This window comes from Osmia lignaria, chromosome 14, assembly GCF_051020975.1.
Source record: "Osmia lignaria lignaria isolate PbOS001 chromosome 14, iyOsmLign1, whole genome shotgun sequence".
Classification (NCBI taxonomy): domain Eukaryota; kingdom Metazoa; phylum Arthropoda; class Insecta; order Hymenoptera; family Megachilidae; genus Osmia; species Osmia lignaria.
Window position 1 is genome coordinate 1332771 of NC_135045.1, and position 24058 is coordinate 1356828.

Genomic DNA, 24058 nt, shown 5'->3' on the forward strand with positions numbered 1-24058 from the left:
AACTTTCACACTCTAATAAAATCATACCTGTTTGCTGAAATCGACTGACAAATAATAGTGAACATTATGCTACAATAATACATTTCATTTTCGTATTCTATTGAATTATCTAATGTAAAAATTTTTCAATTTATTCTTGATAAGTATTTTGTAATGTTATAGTAAGTTAAGATTATTAATAAACGATACAAATCCCACATCCTAACCACACACACACATGTGGAACTTCTATCGTGGTTCACTACTGGTTCACTACTTTTGTCAGTCGCCAAAATGTATTACACTTAAAACTAAACCTTGTCCACCGCCCTCCACCCACGCGAGTACATCTAAGTACCCGAATGAGCTTTGGGCATAAAAATGAACAAGGCCAAAGGTATTTTCACCTACCAGTTTTCTTCATGTGTGCTGAAATGCCTAAGCTAAAACGTATGATTAGCAAAAACTAAAGATGATATTCTCACTTTATTAAAAGTAAGAATTTAGTTCCGATTTAGTATATGGGCTGGCCCCCCCAGGGGGTTTTATTTTTAATAAAAGTGACTCGACTTTGCAAATATAAAGCTTGAAGAGCAAATACAGAAAAGCAAAATTGAGCAACTATGACATAAAACATGGTGCACTGCTAATATCAGTTGGCAACGAAGGGTCTCACGCCCCCTAGACTTACGCCAGACGCTACATACCACCCACCCCGCCTGGACGTCGTAACGCCAGGACAGGATGCACCCCTTCGCTAAGAGCGCTACCCGCCCGTCCAACACGTTGCATCCAACGGTGTCAGATTGACGGACGCCCATAGTATAGACAAAAGGACTACAGTTTAGAATATGGTAACATATTTTCATATGTTCCGTATTCTAAAGCTGCGCCTGCAAAGGCCTAGTAATGCATGGGTTTATCTCCCATGAGATGGTGTTTCACGGTCTTATGCCGCGGAATCCTTGTAACTAATTTGATTAAATAAATAAAATATTGGATTGAGTTTAAAAACCAAAAGGATTCCCACCAAATACTAGTCAGTGCATTGTCATATTTACTCTCGCGTTGGAAATTTTTCGCAACACTAATTAAAATAGAAAATCCTGATCCAAAAACATGACTAGTACATAAACATCTAATGGGCTAATATTTCACTATACTGATGAATGATGAATGTGAATGATGAGTGTTTAGGGTCGAGAACCGTGAACGTGACAGAATGAATTTCAAGTACGAAAGGGGAACTTTATACAATGCTTGAAGAGCAAATACCAACCCCCCTGGGGGCCAGCCCATATACTAAACTGATGCCAATTTCACGAGTAAAATTGGAAAAACGTTTCAATTTCAAGAGCGATTTCGTGATCAAAGTAAGTAGTTATAATAATTAATAGTAATCATGCTTATTACTTTGATATTGAAATCCGCTCATCGCGAAATAAATTCTTGTACATATAAAAAAGAAAGTGTATTGTGAAGTCGGAGGGTCATCCGACTTCTCTACATTTTTAAACTCGAAATCTATATATGTAAATATGTACAAGAAAACCCTATCCTAAGCTAAGGCATAAAATACACAAAAAAGCAATTTGCACGATTATCATTGTATAAAATAATACAGTGATATTCGTGGGTCACTATGCTCGCTCAAAAAATAAAAATTACAACCAATTCCCGTGTCGCTACGGACCATTCGTCCTACGACATGATGGGAACCGGAGGAACTTTAAAGCATGCGACTCACCAATCGTTGACTTGCACCACTGCACTCGCCACGCATCTTAGATTGATTCATAGCTCGACTGTTGGCTCGTCAAAGAAACGGTATCCCCACTGGCCAAAGCACTCATCTGGAAGCATAAAAATCACGATTCTTGAACGATATATGTTTTCTCTCAATTTGTTGTAGTTAATAAGCTAATACATACTACAATTTAAAAATATGCATGCAAAACTATATAGGAATAACTACATCATAAAATACGGTAAAACACATGCAAATAAATACATCCCAAAACACATGAAGATCAAAACCATAGAACACCATAAAATATTTGCAAAATTGTAGCAAAACACATAGGGTACCACTCCATAAAGGCTACTAATAACTTCGTATAAATATACTAAAACACATAGGGTACTACTCCATAAAACCCACTAATGAATCCGTATAAATATGCCAAAACACATAGGGTACCACTCCATAAAACCCACTAATAAATCCGTAAAAATATACCAAAGCACATAGGGAACCACACCATAAAACACAATAAAGCACATGCAGGTACATGGGGTACCACACCATAAAACACAATAAAGCACATGCAGGTACATGGGGTTCCACACCATAAAACGAACTAATATATCCGTATAAATATTCCAAAACACATGGGAAACACTATAGGAAACACTATAGGCAAACACAGTAACACTTGTGGTAATACACTGATAAATCCATGCACGAATATCCATGGTATCAACCCGTACCGGTATATGTTTGACAGATCCATCCGTATCCTTTGGCGGTCGCGATAAGACTGATTGGATTTGACCTCTGTACGGGTCGCGCATGTACCGGCGCGCGGCGCGCGCAATCAAGCGTGACGTTCCGCTTCACCGGTTCCGCAGATTTAATTATTTCTATCTGATATTTGTTAATATTTGTTTAATTATTATTTTATATTTTACAATTGTTTATTAATCAAATTATTGTTATATCTATTTAAATTGTTTATTTCTTTACATTTCCGCGTGGGTATATTGCAAAATTTTGTTTAATTATTCTATTAAAAATTATTTAATTATTATTTTTAATTTTACAATTGTTTATTAATCAAACGAACGAACTGCGCCCTACAAAATGAACGAGAAACTAAATTTCTGGTCTGTTTTACCTTGTTGACGTCTTTCGCGAGTGAACAATCAACGAAATCGTAGTTTTCAAATTACTTCTATCTGGAGACTTGTACATCATCCCTTGGGTACTCGTTTTATTCTATCCGACCCAAAGAATATCAGTGGACATACGATTCACAGAAATGTTTATATTACGAATAAATCAATGCAGGTGAGTTCGATCTGCCATTTTCTTGACCGTTGACAGACAGTAAGGACCAGACAAATATTCTTTAGAACCTTCTGAACACGTCCCTCAAATTTTTTTACATTCTGTTTAGAAATGAGGACGTAATTTGAAAACTCGCGTCTAAGGATTTCTCTAGGGACGGTCGGTAAAGTTTTTGACGCTCGCAAGAAAATATTTATTTTCCCAGAACTATTTTTATCATTTACAGTATTTTTCTATACATATTGAAGATCTTTAGAGATAGATTAATCTTTTAATAATGGTTTATATAATAATTGTTTATGTATATATATTCACTTATGAACTTATTTATTTACTTATAGACATATTAGCTTTTGCCCTCGACTTCGCTCACTTGGATTTCGGTACATGACAAAGTTCGTTTTAGAGGGAGCTTGCTTATTACACCTCTATGATTAATCAAATGTTTTATAAAGAAAAAAAGTTTTCCTGAAATTTGATAAATAACGGTGAAAACTGCATCAAAATCTGTCCACCGGTTCACGAGTTGAAAGTGGATAAACATAGAGACAGATAGACGGATGTGGTATTTTATAAATATACAGATATACAAAATACAAATACATTTGAAAATGAAGAGATGTATTTTACGTATATGTGGATGAAATTTCATGCACATAATTTGCTGCTTCTTCTTCCCCGGTATCTCTTAACAATTTCTCCATATCTATTAAAGATAATGATGCCTGCACCTAAAAAATTTTTTAACAAATGCTTGGTTAAAATTTAAATTATAAAATTTGAATTAAGTTCGAATTAAGAAATATATTACTTACGTCAATATAATTTAATAAAAGTAAAGACGGACTTGAGGAACTCTGTTCAAAAGTTTTTAAAAAATATTCAAAATTTAAATGTTTTGCAAGTTTCCTCCAACCTTGCGTTTTGTCTAAAAGAGTAGATAACTTTTCTTTGTGTTCATTGTTTAACCAATTTGTAAGTAAATTCTTATCTTCTATTTCTAATTTTGTAGCAACTGAACACATTTGGTTCGCAGTGTCTTCGGTCTTCCCATTAAAAAGTTGCAAAATCTGTAAGAAAAGAATATCTTTTAGCATAAGAACTTACCACATATAATCAACTATGAAACTGATATTAATTTTTCTTTGATTGACTTTTTATTTGAACCTATTTGTATAACAAATAATGCGTGCATATACGTATGTACATAATAACGTAATTTACATCTGGTTTGTTCATGGCCAAATCAAACGATGATTGTCCAGTAGTTCCTTCTGTATTTTCATCTTCCGAATCGATTTCTTCTTTTATATTGATACTAGGCCCTTTTCTTTTGTCCACCTGTTAAATTGATAAAATGAATAAGCCCGACGTTTGGATTCAATTTATAAACTATGTGTGTATACTGCGAAGAAATACATTACATTATCTGTTTCCCGATTATGATTTTGAATATGTGGATCAGCGCCATATCGTATCAATAATGCACACAATTCTTTTGCTCTTGCTCCGGAATGTACAACTGCAGTATGTAAAGCAGTATTTCCACTGAAGTTTCTTTTATTTACAGATATATTTGTCTGTAATAAAGGAAATGTTTTGAACAAAAACATATATCATTAATAACCATTGATTGGATAAATAGGTTAAAATAAAAATTAATGTACCTTTTTAAGCAAATATTCAACAATATTTTTATGTCCACCTTCTACAGCTATGTGCAATGCTGTCCTACCATAAGACATCTCGGTATCGTTTACATTTGCTCCTGCCTGAACAAGGAAACATACTGCATCGTACGATCCTGCTTCTGCAGCAAGATGTAATGCTCTCCATCCAGCATCATTGGGTAATTCAATGTTAACTGTTTTCTCTGACAATAAAGCATCAACACAGGCGCCACCTTCTGGAACTAAAATATCCATGTAAGAATACAGATAATTAAATTTTTATTTTATTTTTCAACTATTTAACTTACTTCTCACTGCAGCGTGCAGTGGAGAAAATCCATGCTCATCAATTCGATTTGGATCAGCTCCAAGCATGAGTAACGCTTTTGTAACTTCTGGTAAGTTTTGTAAGACAGCATAATGTAATGGCGTCTAAATCAAATGTTTTGTATTAAAATAATTATACTATAGTGTTATATATTAACGTAATTTACATATTTACCTTTCCCGAACTATTCTGTCCATTTACAAGCGACTTACAATCTTTGTCAGCACTTATTAACATTAGAAGGTATTTAACAATATCATGTTGACCGTACCGAAGAGCTGCGTGTAATGGGGAATCCCCATAGGTAGAACGATCTTTAAGCAGCTTTGGAATATATTCCTTCATATTTTCTGAATTCATTTTCATACATTTTATCACTTCAGTAAGTATATTTTTGGGGAACATTGTATCATCTTGATGCTAGTAAAGAATTTATGTTGTTTAATGATTTACAAATATATTAAACTAAATTCTACTAAATTAAATTAAAACAGAAAGGTATATATACCTGTCTAATTAGCGGACCATCGGAAGTCAACATATTCTCATCACCGTTTTCAATAAATGGTAAATATTCTACAGAAATATATAAATAAAATTATTTAACAATAAATTTTGAATCTTTGGAAAACAGCACATTTCATACTTACGTTCATAGTCTATACATTCAAAGAGATTTTTATGCAGTGGCGAAGAACAACCTTCAGAAAGTAATTTTTTTAATTCTCTAGAAACATCCCGACTATCGCCACTTAAGATTTCTGATATATTATCTACAACGGGACTGTTATAAGTTGGAACTATGTGTGACAATTCTGAACTTCCGGAGTAAGACATTCGTTGGCGCTTCTTGCCTAAAAATAATTTTACATAAATTATATATAACTTCAAACTACTTTATAGTCGCTTATCATTTACCTATAATTCTGTCACTTGGTTTATAAGTAAATTTTATTGGTTCAGAACATTCTGCATCAGATGGTCGTTCTAATTGAATAAAAACTTCTTTTGGTGAAGTAATATTAAGATCTTTATATGCCGGCGTTCTGTAAAAAAAATCATATACAAATTCGTGGATAATAAGATCATTCAGAATTCATTTATTCAATGAACTTAAGTTATAACGTACCGAAATACAATAGCATACTGATGATGAACATCCAATTCCGTAAAGCGTCCGTATGCGCACCAAACTTCACAATCATTTTCGTTTAGTTCAAAAAATTTTATTTTAATATTTTCTGCAATAAAAAGAAGGTATTAAGTTAAAATATTATAATTATTTTACATTACTGATTTCCACAATCAAAATAATATTTACTTTTTCCTACTTTTTCTACAAGTATAAACACTTCTTCATTTCCTTCAACACAGCTGGTGTGTTTATCAATTCTGCATATTTTAAGTTCTCCAGTCAATGCACTTTCTAGTGAATTACAATTATTATTGTTTTAATTGTATGTTCAATATACAACACAAATGTACTTTAGATTTTCACTTACTGAGATTATTGATGGTATGTGAATAAACAGGTTCTGTTATTGGTCTCATAACGTTATCATTATCCACAATAAATGCTTGAAAACATAACGCGACACTGTTCAAATTCATACATTTTTGGTAGTATTCGGCATCAGCTTTGATCTTTAAAGATAACCATTCAGTAAAATTAAACCACATGTTTAAGTGGTTATATATAAAATAATAAAATCACATACTTGAGCTTCTTCTCGAGTGCTAATAGTAGCTTTTATATTACTCCTTTTATTTCTTTCTAAAGCTTCTATTCTCATCTTCCGAATAAGTTCATCTCTGACATGTTTTTTTGCGGTATGTATAATTCCCATTCCGTGAAATCTAGATATTAAATCAATGATAGTTAAGCATTTAATTATATTTATAGTTAATAATTCTACTTAAAGTTAGTAAATAAATATATCATGTTACATACGCTACAATATAGCCAGTTTCAGGGGAAACCTTAACATGATATGGTTCATCATAATCAACACCACCATCTCTATACACTAATCTGTGTGCATGAGGTATTCTTCGACCTTCATCAGATGTAACTAATGTGCATCTAATTATTGCAGTCTCCATGAAATTATTTAACTAAATGATATATTCAAATTATTCAATAACTGTTTATATTATAAGTAAAAATGTTTCAAAATACACATATATTTTCATGCATAATTACCACCTTTAATCATCTATTATAACATATTTTATACATATACATACATACTTGTACTGTTGGTGCATTTTTTTTCCGACTGCTGTTACTGTTTGATCCTACTAAACTTCCATGTGTCCCTATCATTTCTGATTTATATCGAAATCTAAATTTTTCCATTGGCTGCTCCAGAATTATTAAATGTGGTTCTCCAATAGCTTGAATAAGGAACATAAAAGTATTTCAGTATATTTTGTTTAAAGTTTTATTATGTGAGACTATTTAAAAAAAAAATATGTTAAAAATGACATATTACAAATACCTGTTGCATTCTTTAATGACATAAATTCATTTTCAGTTAATGGTGACATCGAGGAAGTCCTTTGAGATTCACTAAATGGACTGCACATACTTTGAGCATTCATTGTTTGCAAATCTAAAAAATGAAATATCAAAACTTAATTAATGTATTCCATTAAATATCAAACATTGTAATATTAATAATGTTATAAATTTTTCTTATATTATTATCGCTGTTATGTCAGAAGAATATTTTTACGAATTTATTTAATAGACAAAGATTATAATTAAGCTGACAATTACCATATTCATAAGGAAAGAAATTACGGTTTTCAGAAACATTTTCTAAAACCATATAATTTTCATATACTTCAGGCATTGTGTGTTATTATAAACGATGTCACACAACTTAATAAACGTTCGGTACTTTTGTTGTAACAAAATTGACGAGCAACATACAAAACTTAAAAAATAAAAGACTTTGACGATAGAGCACAGTTCTTGTAATACTGGCAAGCATACTCACCACATTTATCTTAATACGTCAAAACATAACCTTGATGGTAGTTGTAGGGTTTTCCCCGTCCAACGCAACATTGTTAACCAATCATTTCTTACGAATAATTTTTTCCAAATAAAAAGGATTGTAATAAGCGCTACAAAAATCTCGTTCGATATCACGTTAATTTAATGTGTAATTAGTTATATAAATAATTATATTGGAAATTCATTAATTGTATTTATTGATTTATTAATTGTAAATGATTATGCGTTTAATTCCAATGATGTGGATTCGCATATATGTTATGTGCGCGCGCTTACATTATATTACACATTCAAGTTTTTTCAATTTAAATGGTACGAATAGAGGGGATTTAACATAATTGAAACCATGTCTTCTAGAACGAACAACAAATTACACGATGGTAGGTGATGGTGGGGTTATCTTATGATTATATATACGTATGCATTAGAATGGTGAGTTACATCGTGTCAGACTATATCGCGAGACTATAAAGTATACTTTTTAAATTACTCAAACAGTGATTCCATTGTTTAACGATGTCGTATAAAAACGAAAAAATTGGTATAATTGGCAGGTAATAAGATATAATTAAATTAAAAACTTTGCCTCCTATTTAACTGTAAATCAGAAACATTCAATAATTTTATTTTTATATTTTATTCGATTAGAAATAAATAAGTAGTAGTTTTCTATATATAATCATATACAACATAATTTCTCTTTTTATTTAAAATATAAATTTGGCATTAAAATTTGGAATTATTATCTTGATGAATGATTAATCAGTTATTAATTGTAAAACATTTATTAACTACATATAATAAGAACTTTTTCAGAATGGTTTTCCCATGTAATGGATTAAAATAATATTTTCCAACTGCTATACATCATTTTCCATGAAAAAATTAACACATACCTCGCATTTATCAATTCAACATCGATTGCAAAACATAAAAATTACGTTTATCTTTAATATATTTTTAACTGATTGTTCATTTAAAACCCATTTACTGATACTCTGTGAATAAGTTTTCCGATAAGATAACAGTAAAAGAATAAAACGATTAGAGGGAAAATACACATGCCTCTGTATGCGTGACCTTTCGGAATTCCATATTTTTATGAAGAATGAGTTATCTTTATAACATAAAAATATTTTATTATTATTTTAGTGGCCTGATCGGTCGCAGTTGGGCAATGCTTTTTGCCAGCGTAGGGTATGAAGTAACTATTTATGATATCGTTAAAGAACAAATCACCCGAGCGCTTGATGATATTCATCAGCAATTGACGCGCCTTGAAAGTGGCGGTCTTTTAAGAGGGACACTTAATGCGGATCAACAATTTAAATTAATTAAAGGTTCGCATTTACATTTTTTGCGTCCATGCATTTGTATATTATGAATTACTGGTAAAATTAATAATATAATCATTAACAGGATCTTCAAATTTGGCTGAAAGTGTAAAAGGAGCTAAACTTATACAGGAATGTGTTCCTGAGAACCTATCATTAAAACTTAAGGTTTACAATGAACTTGACAATGTAGTAGATAACAAAGTTATTCTATCTTCTTCAACATCTACTTTCCGTCCATCTTTATTCAGCGAAAAATTGAAGCATCGCGATCAAATCATTGTATCGCATCCTGTACGTACTATTATATGTATATCATATACTTGTAGTGATCGGATGACAAAAGGAAATTTCCAATTGAAAGATGTGTAAAAAACAATCATGTAAATAATGTTTATTATTTGAAACATAGGTGAATCCTCCGTACTATGTGCCGCTTGTAGAAATTGTGCCCGCACCCTGGACTCGTGCTGAAATACCTTTGCAAACAAAGGCTATCATGACCGAAATAGGTCAAAAACCTGTCGTATTTTCTAGGGAAATTGACGGTTTTGCGCTTAATCGAATACAGTATGTAATGTTCCTTACTTTGTTGATCTTTTAACTATTTGTTGAAAAATTTAATGTATATTTAGATATGCGATCTTAAATGAAGCATGGAGATTAGTAGCTGATGGAATATTAAGCGCAAAGGATGTGGATGCAGTTATGAGCGAAGGTCTTGGAATGCGATATGCGTTCCTTGGTTCCTTTGAAGCCGCTCATTTAAATGCTGAAGGTACATGTTTTAAAATTAGACAAATATATTAAACAATTGTGTAATATCATTACACTTTATTTCAGGAATGAAAAAATATTGCGAAACCTATAAGAATTCGATTTACGATGTGAGCATGACATTTGGTCCAGTTCCTAAATTCGAAGGCGAGATGGCGGAAAAAATAAGTAATGAATTAAATGAAATGTGTCCATTGGATAAACTTCAAGAAAGACGCGCATGGAGAGATGAAGCTTTAACGAAATTGTCTTTACTAAAAAAAGAGCTAGCCCAAAAAAAATAAACTTGTTCCTAAAATATTAAAATTGTATTATGAAATTGTCGATAATTAATAAAATGACAATTAAACTTCTACATAAATGAAAGTGTTTTTCAAAAGATATTAATTTTATGAAGATTTTAAATTACGAAAACCTGTCTAAACGTTTCAGTATTTCATATATTAATTAGTATTTTTAGGTGAAATTAAAAGATGAATTTTTTAAAATTAAATTTTATTTTTATTTATATACTATCAGAGTTTAGCGTTTTCCTCCAACGCGGGGGGCTGATTTTTGTGTTACTTTTGCAGCTTTGTGTTTTGGTAAAGCCTTAGCCTTAGGAGCAACAACTGCTTTCTTTGTTGCTTTCACTGCTTTCTTTTGTTCCTTTGCAGCTCTAAATTCAAAATTGAACACAAATATAAAAAATAAGATACTGATGAAGCATATGAAAATATTAAACATGTATGAACCCGCAAAAACCGGACAGTGTAAAGAGCATATACAATTCCGGGTGAAGCAATTCAGACATTTGCTCTAAGACATTCTGAAAGCTAATGTGATACATATTATCACATCTGTGGAACAGATGTCTATCACATAAATTATAAATTTATGTTACTATTGATAAAATTATACTTACTTAATTGCCTGTTCTCTCTGTGCTTTACGAATTTCTGGTTTCATGTTACGTTTTGCCAATATATCTGTAAGTGATGCACCTACAATAGCACGTTGGAATTTTTGCGTTCGTCTGGTCCTTTTCTTTGCTTGTTCCTCTTCCTGACCCTTCTTATGTTTTCGTCTGTATTTTGAAATTATATTACATTAGCCTACTATTTATTTTCAATAATACAAAATATTTAAGTATAGATACCTGTATAATACGGTCCACGTAACTTTTCGTGGATTCCGTCTCATCAAATGGGCGGACTCACATTTTGAATTCAAAAACGTGAATGTCTGAAATTGCCATAGAGGTTATGGTTGACATATGACAGTAATAGAAACTAATGAAAATAACAAATATTTGATAGTATTAAAATAAATCGGTATGTATGTACGTAAAAACTGTATTGAACATACTTTTCCATCCACCTTAACCATGGTTTTACCATGGCCCGGATATATTTTATATCCACTGTATGCACAAAGACCGATCCTGAAAAGAATGACACCATATTCATTAAAAATGCTTTATTGACATGTTTATTTGGACAAATTGAGGGGATTTTAAACGATTATACTTTAATCTTTGGATGCCTATCTGAATAAAATTTTCACTTACTTCATGTTGAATTATAAAGAAGACGAATTCAACTAAAATGGCCGAAACCTTCCACTTTTGCTATGTTCAAGTGTGTATCTAGAAATACCAACATCCTAAAAATAAAATTTATACTGGTTAATTTAAAATTAGCTTTAAAAATTAAAAATTGTAAAGAATATGTGAATGAAATAGAATAACTAATATGTAATATGCAAATACAATATCAAAATTTATCATGAAAGTACATTTTTATCATATGTTCTGCATTGCGATTATTCTTATAATGTTGTCAGTACTGATTGCCAATAAATGGGTGTATTTATAAATGAGGAAAACATTAATATTGTATGGAATAGTAATTATTACAAAACCTGACCTAATTAGTATTGCTAGATGGTATTTACTATCATTATAAAATTAATCTGAAAACTTCCGTATCCAATAATCATTAATTGTAATACAAAATCACGTGTTCAATGCTTTATATTTAAGGTTAGATTTTCAAGTTACCTTATTTTATATATGTAAATGCTTAGAATGAAAGACACACATATTGAGGGGTTTGCTGACCCCGAAGAAATAAATGATAATGAGGAAGAGAATGAAATTACTAATATCAAAAAGAAAGTATGTAAAAAGTCAGGAGGTTTTCAATCAATGGCTCTGAGCTACCCTGTATTAAAAGGTATTCTAAAGAGAGGATACAAAATACCAACACCTATACAACGAAAAGTAAGTTGTGCAGTTTTATTGTTGACATGTATAAGCTGTTCTTTATTATACATTTTGTTTCCACAGACAATTCCTTTAGCATTAGAAGGACGCGATGTGGTTGCAATGGCCAGAACTGGTAGTGGGAAAACTGCTTGCTTTTTAATTCCCTTATTTGAAAAACTAAAAGCCAGGCAAGCAAAAACTGGTGCAAGGGCTTTAATATTATCACCAACTAGAGAATTGGCATTGCAAACATTAAAATTCATAAAAGAGTTAGGGAGATTCACAGGCTTACAAGCAGCTGTAATTCTAGGAGGTGATAGTATGGAAAATCAATTCAGTACAATTCATGGAAATCCTGATATATTAGTGGCAACACCAGGCAGATTTCTACACTTATGTGTTGAAATGGATTTACAGTTAAATAGCATTGAATATGTAGTTTTTGATGAAGCTGATAGGTGAAGAATTTATCTAAAATCATATGTTTAATTTTTCTTGAATGATATAAATCATCTTATAAATGATATTACAGATTATTTGAGATGGGTTTTGGTGAACAGATTAATGAAATTACAAATAGATTACCAGAATGTAGACAAACATTATTATTTTCTGCAACATTACCCAAAGTCTTAGTAGACTTTGCAAAAGCTGGTTTAACTGATCCCGTTTTATTACGTTTGGATGTAGACAGTAAAATACCTGAAGAATTAACACTTTCATTTATAGTGTGTCGACCAGAAGAAAAACTTGCAGTACTATTATGTTTATTAAAAAATATTATTAAAGATGATTCTCAGACAGTAATATTTGCTGCAACAATGCATCATGTTGAATATGTTCATATGGTATATAATTAAAAGTATAAAATCTAACATTAATGTGTTGCTCTTCATACATAACAATTTTATTTTATTAACAGGTATTAGATAAAGCAGGAATTTCTAACACGTTTATTTATTCTAATTTGGATCCATCAGCTCGAAAGATAAATGCGGCTAAATTTCAAACTGGTAAAGTTAAAGTATTGGTAGTAACAGATGTTGCTGCCAGAGGCTTGGATATTCCCCATTTAGACAATGTAATCAATTTTAATTTTCCTGCCAAGTCAAAGCTCTTTGTACATAGAGTAGGTGAGTGTACAAATTGTATTTTATGTTTTAAATAAATTTTATAACGTTATCAATGTGTTGTAACAGGACGTTGTGCACGAGCTGGTCGTACTGGAACCGCTTACAATATCATAGGTCCAGACGAATACGCGTATCTCGTAGATTTACATCTTTTCCTTAGTCGTCCATTATGCGTTATTCCGTCTTCTGGATCTGTTAAAAATACCGATGGAGCTATCGGTAAGATGCCGCAATCAATGATAGAAGAAGAACTTGCTGAATTGATAAATTGGCACAATTCTTCTACAGATCTTGTATGTGTTTTCAATGTACTTGGTTAGAAATATTAATACTGCAATTATACATTTTTTCTATATTTCGTATTTAGACAAATATGGAAAACGTCTGTGAGAACGCATACAAACAGTACATTCGATCGCGACCAGCAGCTTCGTCAGAAAGTATTAAAAGAGTGAAAGAATTGCATATCAATCAAGCAGGCGTTATACCAGAATATTCCGATGTTTCTTCTAATACTATGAATTTACTGTCGAAAATAGTAAATTATAGACCACAAGGAGTGAGTATATTTTTGATTTCCACGTACATTGATTACAACGTATTAGTAAATTTTAATGTTTAATAGACGATATTTGAAATTGGAGCTAAAGCATCCTCTACAGATTATCAAGTCATGAAGACAAAACGCACGCTACATAAACAAAATATTCAAAATTTTTATAGAAAAGCAGAAGAATTGACATCTAAGAAAAATTCAGAAGGTAAATACAAATAGTAACAGGGAATTTATAATAATACATCATCATTATCATCTTAATAACTAATAATAAATTCTAGATTTACTTAAGAAAGTAAATCTTCCCTCAAGTACAGCGGACGAGATTCACGCAACATTTAATACAATCGTTCTTCCAAAGAAAAGAAATCCTGATGATTTGTATAAACCTCCTAAAAAGAAAAAGCGAACCGTAACGCGAGATGAAGAGTTTTATATTCCATATTCTGCTCCAGATAAACATACAGAAGAAGGGTAAGTTTCCGATTTTAATAATTTTAATTTATAATAAGTAACATCAATGTATATTCTTATAGTTTAGCTGTTAATTCTTTCAATACGGAAGCAGAAAAAGTACAAATGGATTTAACCGCGGATAACGAAGAATCTCAACGTCTTCATGCACAGCTCAAAAAATGGGATCGCAAGAAAAAGAAAATGGTTACCATTAATAACGTATGTATTTGTTAATGAATATATAACTCACAGTTTATAACAATATACAATTTTAAATTAACTTTTTTCTTTAAAGGATACGAAGGCTAAAAAAATACGCACAGAGTCGGGAGTTTGGATACCTGCTAGTTACAAATCAAATCGCTATTCAGCCTGGAAAGAAAAAAGCAAAGCTGACGCTGCAAGTGATAATGATAGCGAAGAAGAAACTCCACAAATGAGGAAATGTACATGAGAATAAGATATTACAATTTAATATTGTTTATTATTTATATATGTATGTATTGTATATATTTTTCGTACATTTCAGTGAAAACAACATTTAATACACATTGGGCTCGGCATAATCAGAAGACAAAGGAAAAACTTAAAGGAAATAGAGAATTAAAGAGACCAGAGCAAATTCTAAAAGCACGGAAATTACTGGAACAGAAGCGCAAAAGAAATGACAGAAAAGGTCGCAAGGGTCAAAAGAAGGGTGGAAAGAAACGTTAAATTATTTTTAATTATATAAAAATTGTTAATATTAAATGGCTTATACTAAAAACAATAAATATTTGTCATGTTTTTTTAATAATTATTACAAGATTAAGATTACAAGAAAAGTATTATCACGATGGATCATTATCGTGAAATGATCGTGTAAAGTATTATACAATTTACGGAGATTTCGATCGCATCATTGCAATTCTCTTGCATAATTGTTGGGTTCTACGTCAGAAGCTTATTACGTGAAGTTGATAGGTGATTTTCTGTAAAATGACGGAAGCCTCTGAAAGTTACACGAACCGCGGAGAACAGAAATTCTCCAAGAGTTTCATATTACGTTTATAGAAGAAACAATAAAACTGTAGAATATTAATGGCATTTTACATTGTAATCCCGTATTTAACGTATTATTCCAATTTATATAATCGTCTCTACCTAATTCGTAAATACAATAATAATTATAACAGAGAAAAGAATTAAAGTTAGTAAGCTCGGTACTTTAAAAGTGGAAAAATAATGTGATCTTTTATCACAAATAGATTAATTTATCGCTAAAAGCGACGGAATAACACGTAAAACATAGTTTAAAAATACATATTGCTGTGTAATATAAACAGTTTAAGTAAGCATGACCAGGGCCGGCCCTGGCCCTAGGCCCTGAATCTCAGGGCCGGCCCTGAGCATGACTTATGATAAAAGAATCATATGGTTTCAAATATGAAACATTTGATATACCACAAATCGATCGAAAACATATATGTTTTCTTTTCTTCTTTGTCAGATCTATTTTCCAATTTATTAATTCACGATTCCCAGATTTTAGGGAATGAAGTAACTGGAAAGAAAGGAAACTATGAGTCTGTTTGTGACTCATGAATGACAACTGGTTCGGTGTCAGTTTTGGTGCTATGTAAAAATACTGATACCGAAACATATGAATCATGTGTAACGTTGGTCATAGTTTATTTATACATATGTGCATCACTTCGTATAAATGATAATTTATCAATTATATGCATTCAATTGTAACAATGTAGATCACGAACAGATTTTCCAACTTTTCTGACTTGACAATTTCGCAAAGTACCGGAAGCGACATCTTCCAGTCGGAAGAGACATTCCAATTGACAATCAGTCAATTATTGACAAGACATCAGAAAAATACGGTCATTCAGCGAAGAACGTGCGGGAAAACAAGAATATCCTGACAATTATTCACTGCAATATTGATCGATGCAAATTATGCAGATGGTTCAAGTGTTGAAAACCTGGGGCAAGGTCGCGGCAGTTACTCGCACGCTTACTTTAATGATCAAAACTGCTTTGAAATGATCATATTCTCGATGATACAGAAGTCTAATCGAAACGATTTATATTACCATTTAAATTACCCATTTACAATTTCTCAAGGTCTACAGAATCCATAAAATTTTATTTATCTCATGAACTTGGTCATACTTTGTTAACAAAAAACAGTTTATACAGATGAGTTGCATATAAAAGTTTCCTCGTTCGTGTTTAATTCATCGACGATCGAAGATCTTTCGAAATTCAATCATTTGGAAAGTTTAATGTACACTACCGATCAAAAGTTTCAGTCACCCAAAGTGAATTCTAGTTCATTCACATCAATTAGATTACATTTGAATAAATAAGAAGAAAGAAAATTCTAAATAATTTGCAATTTGAGATATTCTTATTGATACTATTATATAACACCAGGTACGGTCAGTCTCATTACGGTTATCATGAGTTCTAATTATTTTATGATTAGATAGACTTTTAAAACCATACCTGGTATCTAATTAAATATTAAGTATTAAGAGTTTTAAGATGGTTTCTCTGAAAGCAATCATCAATATATTAGAAGACAATGGTCTGAAAATTTATGACCGGTAATGTATAATCAAGATCGAGGTCAAGGCCAAGGAGACCGTGTACGAGGAGGAATCTGACGAATATACATATATATATATACGTTGCAGGATAATTCTGGTAGGAAAAGCGGTCACGCATCTATGCAGGAACAACGAATTTATTCGTGAACCGCTTTTCGAACGAAAATTCGTGCCAAGGTGGTTGTAGCCGTTACTCTCACAAAGCCAGCCACAATCCCGATGACACCGATCGTAGAAATAAGTCTATTCGTAACCAGACGGTCACGTCTACGATCTACCGTTCACCATCCGTACCGTTGCCGACTGTCTCTCCTCTACGTCACCGCGTTTAAAAATACAAGCTATAACCGAACCCGGACAACCGCCTGTATATATGCAAAACCCAAGACCTTTCTGTGAAAGTAGTAAGTCACGTCTGGCGTTGCACACGCATTCGTACGAGAGAAAAAAGATTTCCTCTTGCACATTGTACATATTTGTCACCGAACGACAAACACGTTCAAGGATCTTCGTACATATTATAGTAAAACAAACATGATATCCAGGTCGTTAATTAATACGCTCTTTGATAAATTTATTTTGATAAGAATTCTCGAAGGTGGACCTTCTTCTTATTTCGTTTTTATTCAAGGACCTTCTTATTCGATGCCCAGTGAAAGTAATTCGTTCCTAGAAAGTGTATGCAGCGTATTAATTAAAAGTAGATATTCCGTGGCGGAACAAGCGTGCGTTCGAACCGACCACGATGCTCACTCGCTCACTCGCCAGCTTGGAATTGTAACACTTGGAACCTAATTGCGTTCTTACCTGCTCGTTTACGATACGATACACCGATTACGTAACATCCACGATTTCGACAGATCGAAATTTCTACAAAGAGTCGCGAAAGAAACGGTAGGAGAAGAAGCGTAGCTAGCGAGGGAACGTTTCAGGTTAAGTAACGAAGTTTCGTGTAATCTAGATTACACGATCTCCTAGGAACATCGAAACAATCCTATGGTTTCTTCCTTTCTTATTTTAATTCTCAAAAGACGACGAATGTAGAGCCATTTTGACTCGTAATTAAAAAACCTCATTACGCGCGAGTTTAAATATTGAATCGTGTACAATAATTAACACTAGATTGCCGGAGCGAATGAATTTTACTAATTTACGATTTTATTGCTATATATATAAAAAAAACTGAAATAATTTTTTAATAGAATTATGAAATGTATACAAATACTAATTCCTTCCCCTCCCACTCCTTAATTCCAAAAATCCATATGTGCTATTCTTATTTTGACGGATCTGTTTGTCCAGTAATCTAGTGTTAAAATGCATTAATGAATAAGCTGATATGTCCTACGTGGCACCCCCGTTTTCCTTTTTCCTTAGACGACATTCCCCGTGTTTGCGCAATTTTCTCCAAGTACTCAAACGACCATGCGCACCTTTCCCCAGGTGTTACAGCGTGTTCCGGTTACTTCTAATACCGGAAAATTAACGCAAAATTGACCAGCTATTTTTATAATCGACGGGTAAAAACGAGCTCAACGACACCGTCGCTGGAAAATCGTTGTCGTGCCGTGTAATGATGAAATTGTTACTTTGACATGCTGCATGTTCCGTACCCGAGAATAGACGCTTTAACTAGAAGTAACTCCATCTCCGATACTTGATCCGATTACTAGGTAAACGGTGAACTTTCTGGAATATGGAAAGCATCGTGATGCAATATGCTTAATAAACTGTTTCGTTATATCAGCACCTTATCTATCTTTTATCTTCGCATGCAAATGCGTATAAGATTCAAAATGGTTTATGTTCCTTATGTAAATCTAATCGCGTACATTGTATCTCGTAACGTAAAAATATTTGATTAACGAAACGGAATTGTTTTTCTCAATGTTACGTTTGAAAAATTTAATAAAATCAGAAGGTTTTACCGTAGCACTTGAACGCGTTAACCCTTTCGCTGCTACGCGAATTTTTGAACTTGCACCAGTGGGCCACGAATTTCATATTAAAAATTTTGTAATGGCAAAAAGATAACAGCATAATCTTGTCAATAGCACATTCTTTTTAGTGGTGCTCACCGGTGACCACCATGGCCCAAATGAAAAGACAAACGCCGATCCCATGGGACCACCGTGGCAACGAAAAGGATTAAAGCGTCGATTAAAATCGATCGTTCCACAATTGTCAATCGGTGTTGTCGGTCTAAAGAATGAATGGGAACAAAATGTGACCATATGCTGCTCGCATCCGCCTATGCATAGGTACGTGTCATCTCGTCTGCAAGCGAACCCGCTCATGGTGTTCCCATCTCGCTTGATTACGGCTGAACCATACACGATATACTCTGAAACCACGTTAGCGTTCCATGAATGAACGCACGTGCCCATCGTATTATTGGTCGAGGCACGTAACGTGAAAAGTCAAAAGGAGACGATCGAAGAAGGCAAGAGACGAACGAAGGAAACGGAGTAATGGAAAATCGTACTACCGGTTACTGCTTGCCCATACAAAACGCTACACACTCGTTCACAAATAGACACTAGTAAGATTATAAATCTATTATAAAAGTTCCAAGACTTTTAACCGTGAAACAGAGTATAGAACGAGGAATTCATAAGCTACTTCCTTGAGCGGTTAAGCAAATAAGTGCAGCTCTATTCCAGCATGAACGGTCATCAGACTAAAATGCAAAATAACTAGAAGTCACGGCGGAGAATTGATTGTTCGAATTTCTACACGCGTATTGCGTTGATAGGTAATTCTAGCTATTTTCAAATAGAGAGTGTCAGATCGTATGCGTGGAAAGTTATACACTTGTGTAACGATATCTGTGTGAGGGAACGTTCCGATCACGAATCTCAAACATTTAATGACACGGTAGAAAATTAAGATGAAAACATGTTCAACACTTGAAATTATTATTAAATAACAATAAAAATTTGAGAATAGTATTTAGATGAACTATAACAGAATGAAGATATGAAACTTATAAAATGAGCTCGATAGCAAATTTCATAAGAAACGTATGTGGGAACGAATCAGAAACCTGATATGTATATGGTGTTGTAACTTTATGCTGGTTCTGTTTGTGCCACATATTGCACACAAGTGTACAGAGTTGAGGATTAAGAGAGAAAAAAGAAATGTCGCGTGAGAAATTTAATTAGATTGAAATATCTGAGTGTCACCGACAAATGATATTTTCTAAGTAGATCTAAATGTTGCAAGTTTGGATACTTTCTAACTCTCCGAAGTTTGTATTATCAAATGCTAACGGTGTAACGTTACACAGTGACACATGCTAGGCAATTAACTGAATAAAAGCGAAGTCTGATGCCTCTTGATACTCGCGTTCTTCGCGTGATTGCTTGACAGTAGCAACGACCTGGAATTTGCGGGAATTGAAGTCAAATGATAAACTCTTTCTTACGACAATTTTCCGTCAAGGGAATATGACATTTAGAGTATCCGGGGAATGTCGTCTATCGTAAGCAATGGACTCTTTTTTGATGAACACAGGCCGAGGAGGACTTTGAAGAGGAAGAAAACGTAAAAACTATAGTTTCACAATTTTGCATCAATTTAATTTCATAAAATCAAATAATTTGTTATATATCCTTTAATTTACCACCTTACCGCTGGGTCTTTAATTCCATTAATAAGCAGACCATTCGAGTGTGCTCGAAGGCCGCGGTTAACCGACGACAGTACCTTTCATTCAGTCTTTCTTTTTTTACTATCCTTACTACTTTATTTACTTGCTGCTCGCCTGTACGGCGTCTTTATCTTGCCGTTGTATTTTCATTTCATTACTTTAATCGTGTCCTCGTTTACCAGTAGCCTTCAGACTAGCCGCGCTGTTTCGCGCTAAAATTCAATTTGAATCTAGAAAATCTTCATTCCCAACGCGTTAACTGCCACTGGTGACCAGCATTGCAAATTCGATGTAATAGAATAACTAAGGGTAAAAGATTCAAGAAAACTTACTTGCTACACTCATAGTGTACCTTACTGTTAATTTCACCTAACATCCGTGTATTGCATTTCCTTGCATCGCGCGTGTTTGCTTCATCTATTTCTCTATTAGTCTGTTGGAAATACGTAGCGCCAAGCTCAACCTTCTCCCCCAAACGCTTTTAGCTTGCCAGTGAACATCTGCACTTACAGCGTGTAGCCAACCCTCCGACCGAAAATAGAAACTATTATGATGGAGCATCTGCACTGAAAGTAGAACGAGAAGGAGAAATCTTAACAAAATATGGGATCAACCGTGACGTTCGCCGGCATCGAGGGAACTCGGGCAAATTGTCGAGCGTGCGAATTGTTTGCAATGCTTGAGTGCAATGAGATCTAACGAAGCTATGACTTTGAACAAGTCTAATCGTAACGTCGCTTATCCAAGAGAAAAAATGATCCATGGAAAGAAAATTACAGTTTTCTATTATTTTTGCCCTGTGCCTTGTCTTTAGGGCCAACTACAGCGCCCTTAATTGCACAGGGCATTCTCGTGTACAGGCCTCGAAATGATTCTGGAATCGTGTCAATGATACATCTTGGAAACAGGAAGGACGAGCGAATACATCTGCAAGTCATATAGATACAGGATTTATCAGTAAGATTAACCGTAGCGTGCGGAAGAATGGCTGTGATAAGAAACCAAAGAAGAAAACGTTCGCCAAGTACCATCACGTGCGCAGAAAGAATAATGGTATGATCAACTGGTAACCGGCATTAATGTGGGTACACTAGTACGGAAATAACGAACAATCATCGACGGCTTATGTTGCATAAGAATAAAGAAGCAAGAAAATTATTGGATTTTTTTCATAAGACTCCATAATTATCGAACAAACAAATTAAAGAAAATGTACGTCTGATTTTTAATGTTGTTATGCAATAGCATTCCAAGTTTCAGACGGCAGAGTCAAGTCTTTGCTGACCCAACGATTGCATTTTATTTAGATTTTATAAGCTTCAAACTTTCATTTAAAAATCTAAGTGCCCTTGAATTAACACTTTAAAGAGCTTGAAAGCTTTTGACATTCGGAATCAACCAGTTCGACGGAATCATCTGGAATGCATAGAGGAAAGCTTACGAATCTAATTGGTGAACATCAGAAGGTCAAGGCTGTGGTGACACCGGCGGCGACACGCAAGGTTCAGCGAGCCGTCGCGACGCTTATCTCTCCGTTTCTTGCGTTAATATTTCTCGTACAACTTTTTTTTTCTTTTTCGTTAGATAATCGACTCTTTATGAAGCATTGCTCGAAAATAGAAACATTAACATACGCGTAGATAAACTACTTGTAGTAGTTCCTTTTCATTCACCCACTTTTGGACTTTATCTTCAAAGGTCAATCACCTTAAACGTCGCTATTTCAAATTCAACGTTTCATCCTCTATTACTCGAATGAATTATAACAAAAATCTATAGACTACCTAAAAAAAAAAAATATCGCAATGGTTAATGGTATCATTTATCTAAACGACTTACTGAACAGTTTTTTAAAACCTATGAATGTAATTTCGCTTTGCAGCGTTGCACAATATTTCGGCAAACTCGATGATAACACGCGAACCGATCATTACGAGCATCGCTGCAAAGGTGACTACGTATCATCATTGGGTGTGGGCATATACCGTATGCCGTATGGTCAGTATATACTATAGTCCAGTGGTGGTCGAACCTTGTCACAATAGGGGTCATGTATCGCTTATCAGAAATACTGGAGAACCGCCTTCTTTACAGAAACGATATTACATACATATATTTATGATACATCTACGCGTTGTGTGTATGATTATTAGCCAACCTGTATATAAGATTGAAAATCTTGAGAAGGGGGCTATAGCATTTAGACTTTCTGTCACTTTTGAAAAAATTCTTACTTTTTAAAAAAATTTTTCTTTTATTTGCCAGTTCTGACCGGAAATGGCCGAAAAAGGGTTGGCTTTTAAAATCTAAGTTGTCTATCTCAAAATTGAATATAATCGTCACTGATATCTGGTAGCCATAGGTGTGCGTATGGGAGCCGCAGTTTGACCACCATGGCTATAGGATATATACGACATCGTGAAATGCTAGAAGAGAGGTAAGCGAAGTCCACGTTGTTCCTTGTCCTGCAGCACGGCACAGCTTGCCATTTGAATATCCTGTTTCCTACAGTTTCGGTATGCAGCCGAAATCAGGCAATCTGTTTTGAAACGATTATAAAGATGTAATCAGGTGGATATAGTTCCTCGACGTTATCGTTTCTCCATGATTCTCCGTCGTTCATTACTACGGTGTCGCATAGGTCAAGGATTATTGACACGGTGTACCTGAAAAGCGCGGATAGAATGCAAAGAGCAGCATAGCCAGTCAGGTGGTTGTGTTTACACTAGAAGATTGCGAGCAGTATCCTTTCGTGCCGGCTAACGATTATGCTATGCTAGCGCAGTGACTAATTCTTCGGAGAAGACCCGCTGGTGCTAACGAGAAGAACTTCAGCAGCACCCTTGGCTGCTATTCCTGTTTCGCTCGATTGATTTTAATTTTAAATTTCGCGCGGTTCGGATACATTCCAATTCCAATTGTACAAAATGAAATAAATAATACCTGTAAACATAGTTATCGTTATGGCAGAATATTGTTATAGCCTTCGTGGGCTCTATGCCAATATCCTGAACAACGTAGCTGCCAGCACTAACAATAAACAAACAATCTTCGTGTTTTGAAATATTATAAATATTTTCATAATCAATTCACGTTTATTAACCGACTTCGAAAAAGGAGAAGGTTATTCAATTCGATCAGTATATATTTTTTTTTATATTTGACAATGTTTAAGTATCATACCTAATACGGTGAACTGAACGGGTAATTCATTTTCATTA

General features: G+C 33.6%; 4 protein-coding genes and 1 long non-coding RNA gene across 10 annotated transcripts; 3 read left to right on the plus strand and 2 right to left on the minus strand.

Annotated features, from left to right (window-relative positions):
• The first annotated feature begins 2868 nt into the window (after positions 1 to 2868).
• Positions 2869 to 5153, plus strand: LOC117609126 (uncharacterized). The gene is made up of 3 exons (XR_004582515.2): positions 2869 to 3049; positions 4764 to 4974; positions 5040 to 5153. It is a non-coding gene; the product is annotated as an uncharacterized LOC117609126 (long non-coding RNA).
• On the minus strand, positions 3218 to 8330 carry Rel (nuclear factor NF-kappa-B family member relish). 3 transcript variants are annotated; one of them, XM_034335030.2, is made up of 18 exons: positions 8053 to 8330; positions 7549 to 7662; positions 7299 to 7444; positions 6999 to 7162; positions 6766 to 6904; positions 6550 to 6691; positions 6369 to 6473; positions 6177 to 6288; positions 5966 to 6093; positions 5698 to 5901; positions 5556 to 5623; positions 5222 to 5467; positions 5028 to 5151; positions 4717 to 4961; positions 4474 to 4629; positions 4274 to 4390; positions 3865 to 4119; positions 3220 to 3780 (listed from the first exon to the last, which is right to left on the minus strand). In XM_034335030.2, the coding sequence occupies exons 2-18, from the start codon at positions 7649 to 7651 to the stop codon at positions 3676 to 3678; spliced, it is 2559 nt and encodes an 852-aa protein (XP_034190921.1). In that variant the 5' UTR covers positions 7652 to 7662; positions 8053 to 8330; the 3' UTR covers positions 3220 to 3675. The 3 variants fall into 3 exon arrangements, with proteins under 3 accessions (XP_034190922.1, XP_034190921.1, XP_034190920.1); XM_034335029.2 differs by lacking the exon at positions 8053 to 8330 and adding an exon at positions 7830 to 8046; XM_034335031.2 differs by lacking the exons at positions 7549 to 7662; positions 8053 to 8330 and having other exon boundaries at positions 3218 to 3780; positions 7295 to 7440.
• A 135-nt stretch (positions 8331 to 8465) lies between these two features.
• Positions 8466 to 10549, plus strand: Had1 (beta Hydroxy acid dehydrogenase 1). The gene is made up of 6 exons (XM_034335036.2): positions 8466 to 8626; positions 9225 to 9412; positions 9492 to 9700; positions 9819 to 9976; positions 10042 to 10184; positions 10250 to 10549. Exons 1-6 carry the CDS (start codon positions 8589 to 8591, stop codon positions 10465 to 10467), a joined length of 954 nt encoding a protein of 317 aa, XP_034190927.1. The 5' UTR covers positions 8466 to 8588; the 3' UTR covers positions 10468 to 10549.
• A 112-nt stretch (positions 10550 to 10661) lies between these two features.
• On the minus strand, positions 10662 to 11838 carry RpL24 (ribosomal protein L24). Its single transcript, XM_034335037.1, has 5 exons — positions 11733 to 11838; positions 11531 to 11606; positions 11322 to 11407; positions 11088 to 11249; positions 10662 to 10841 (listed from the first exon to the last, which is right to left on the minus strand). The coding sequence occupies exons 1-5, from the start codon at positions 11735 to 11737 to the stop codon at positions 10706 to 10708; spliced, it is 465 nt and encodes a 154-aa protein (XP_034190928.1). The 5' UTR covers positions 11738 to 11838; the 3' UTR covers positions 10662 to 10705.
• Positions 11839 to 11987: 149 nt separating this feature from the next.
• On the plus strand, positions 11988 to 15665 carry LOC117609122 (ATP-dependent RNA helicase DDX54). 4 transcript variants are annotated; one of them, XM_034335034.2, is made up of 12 exons: positions 11988 to 12168; positions 12251 to 12446; positions 12513 to 12889; positions 12964 to 13279; positions 13354 to 13564; positions 13631 to 13857; positions 13932 to 14123; positions 14190 to 14325; positions 14402 to 14594; positions 14657 to 14795; positions 14872 to 15022; positions 15106 to 15665. In XM_034335034.2, the coding sequence occupies exons 2-12, from the start codon at positions 12252 to 12254 to the stop codon at positions 15288 to 15290; spliced, it is 2322 nt and encodes a 773-aa protein (XP_034190925.1). In that variant the 5' UTR covers positions 11988 to 12168; position 12251; the 3' UTR covers positions 15291 to 15665. The 4 variants fall into 4 exon arrangements, with proteins under 4 accessions (XP_034190925.1, XP_076548081.1, XP_034190924.1 ...); XM_034335033.2 differs by having other exon boundaries at positions 11995 to 12110; positions 12207 to 12446; XM_034335035.2 differs by having other exon boundaries at positions 11997 to 12110.
• The last annotated feature ends 8393 nt before the right edge of the window (positions 15666 to 24058 follow it).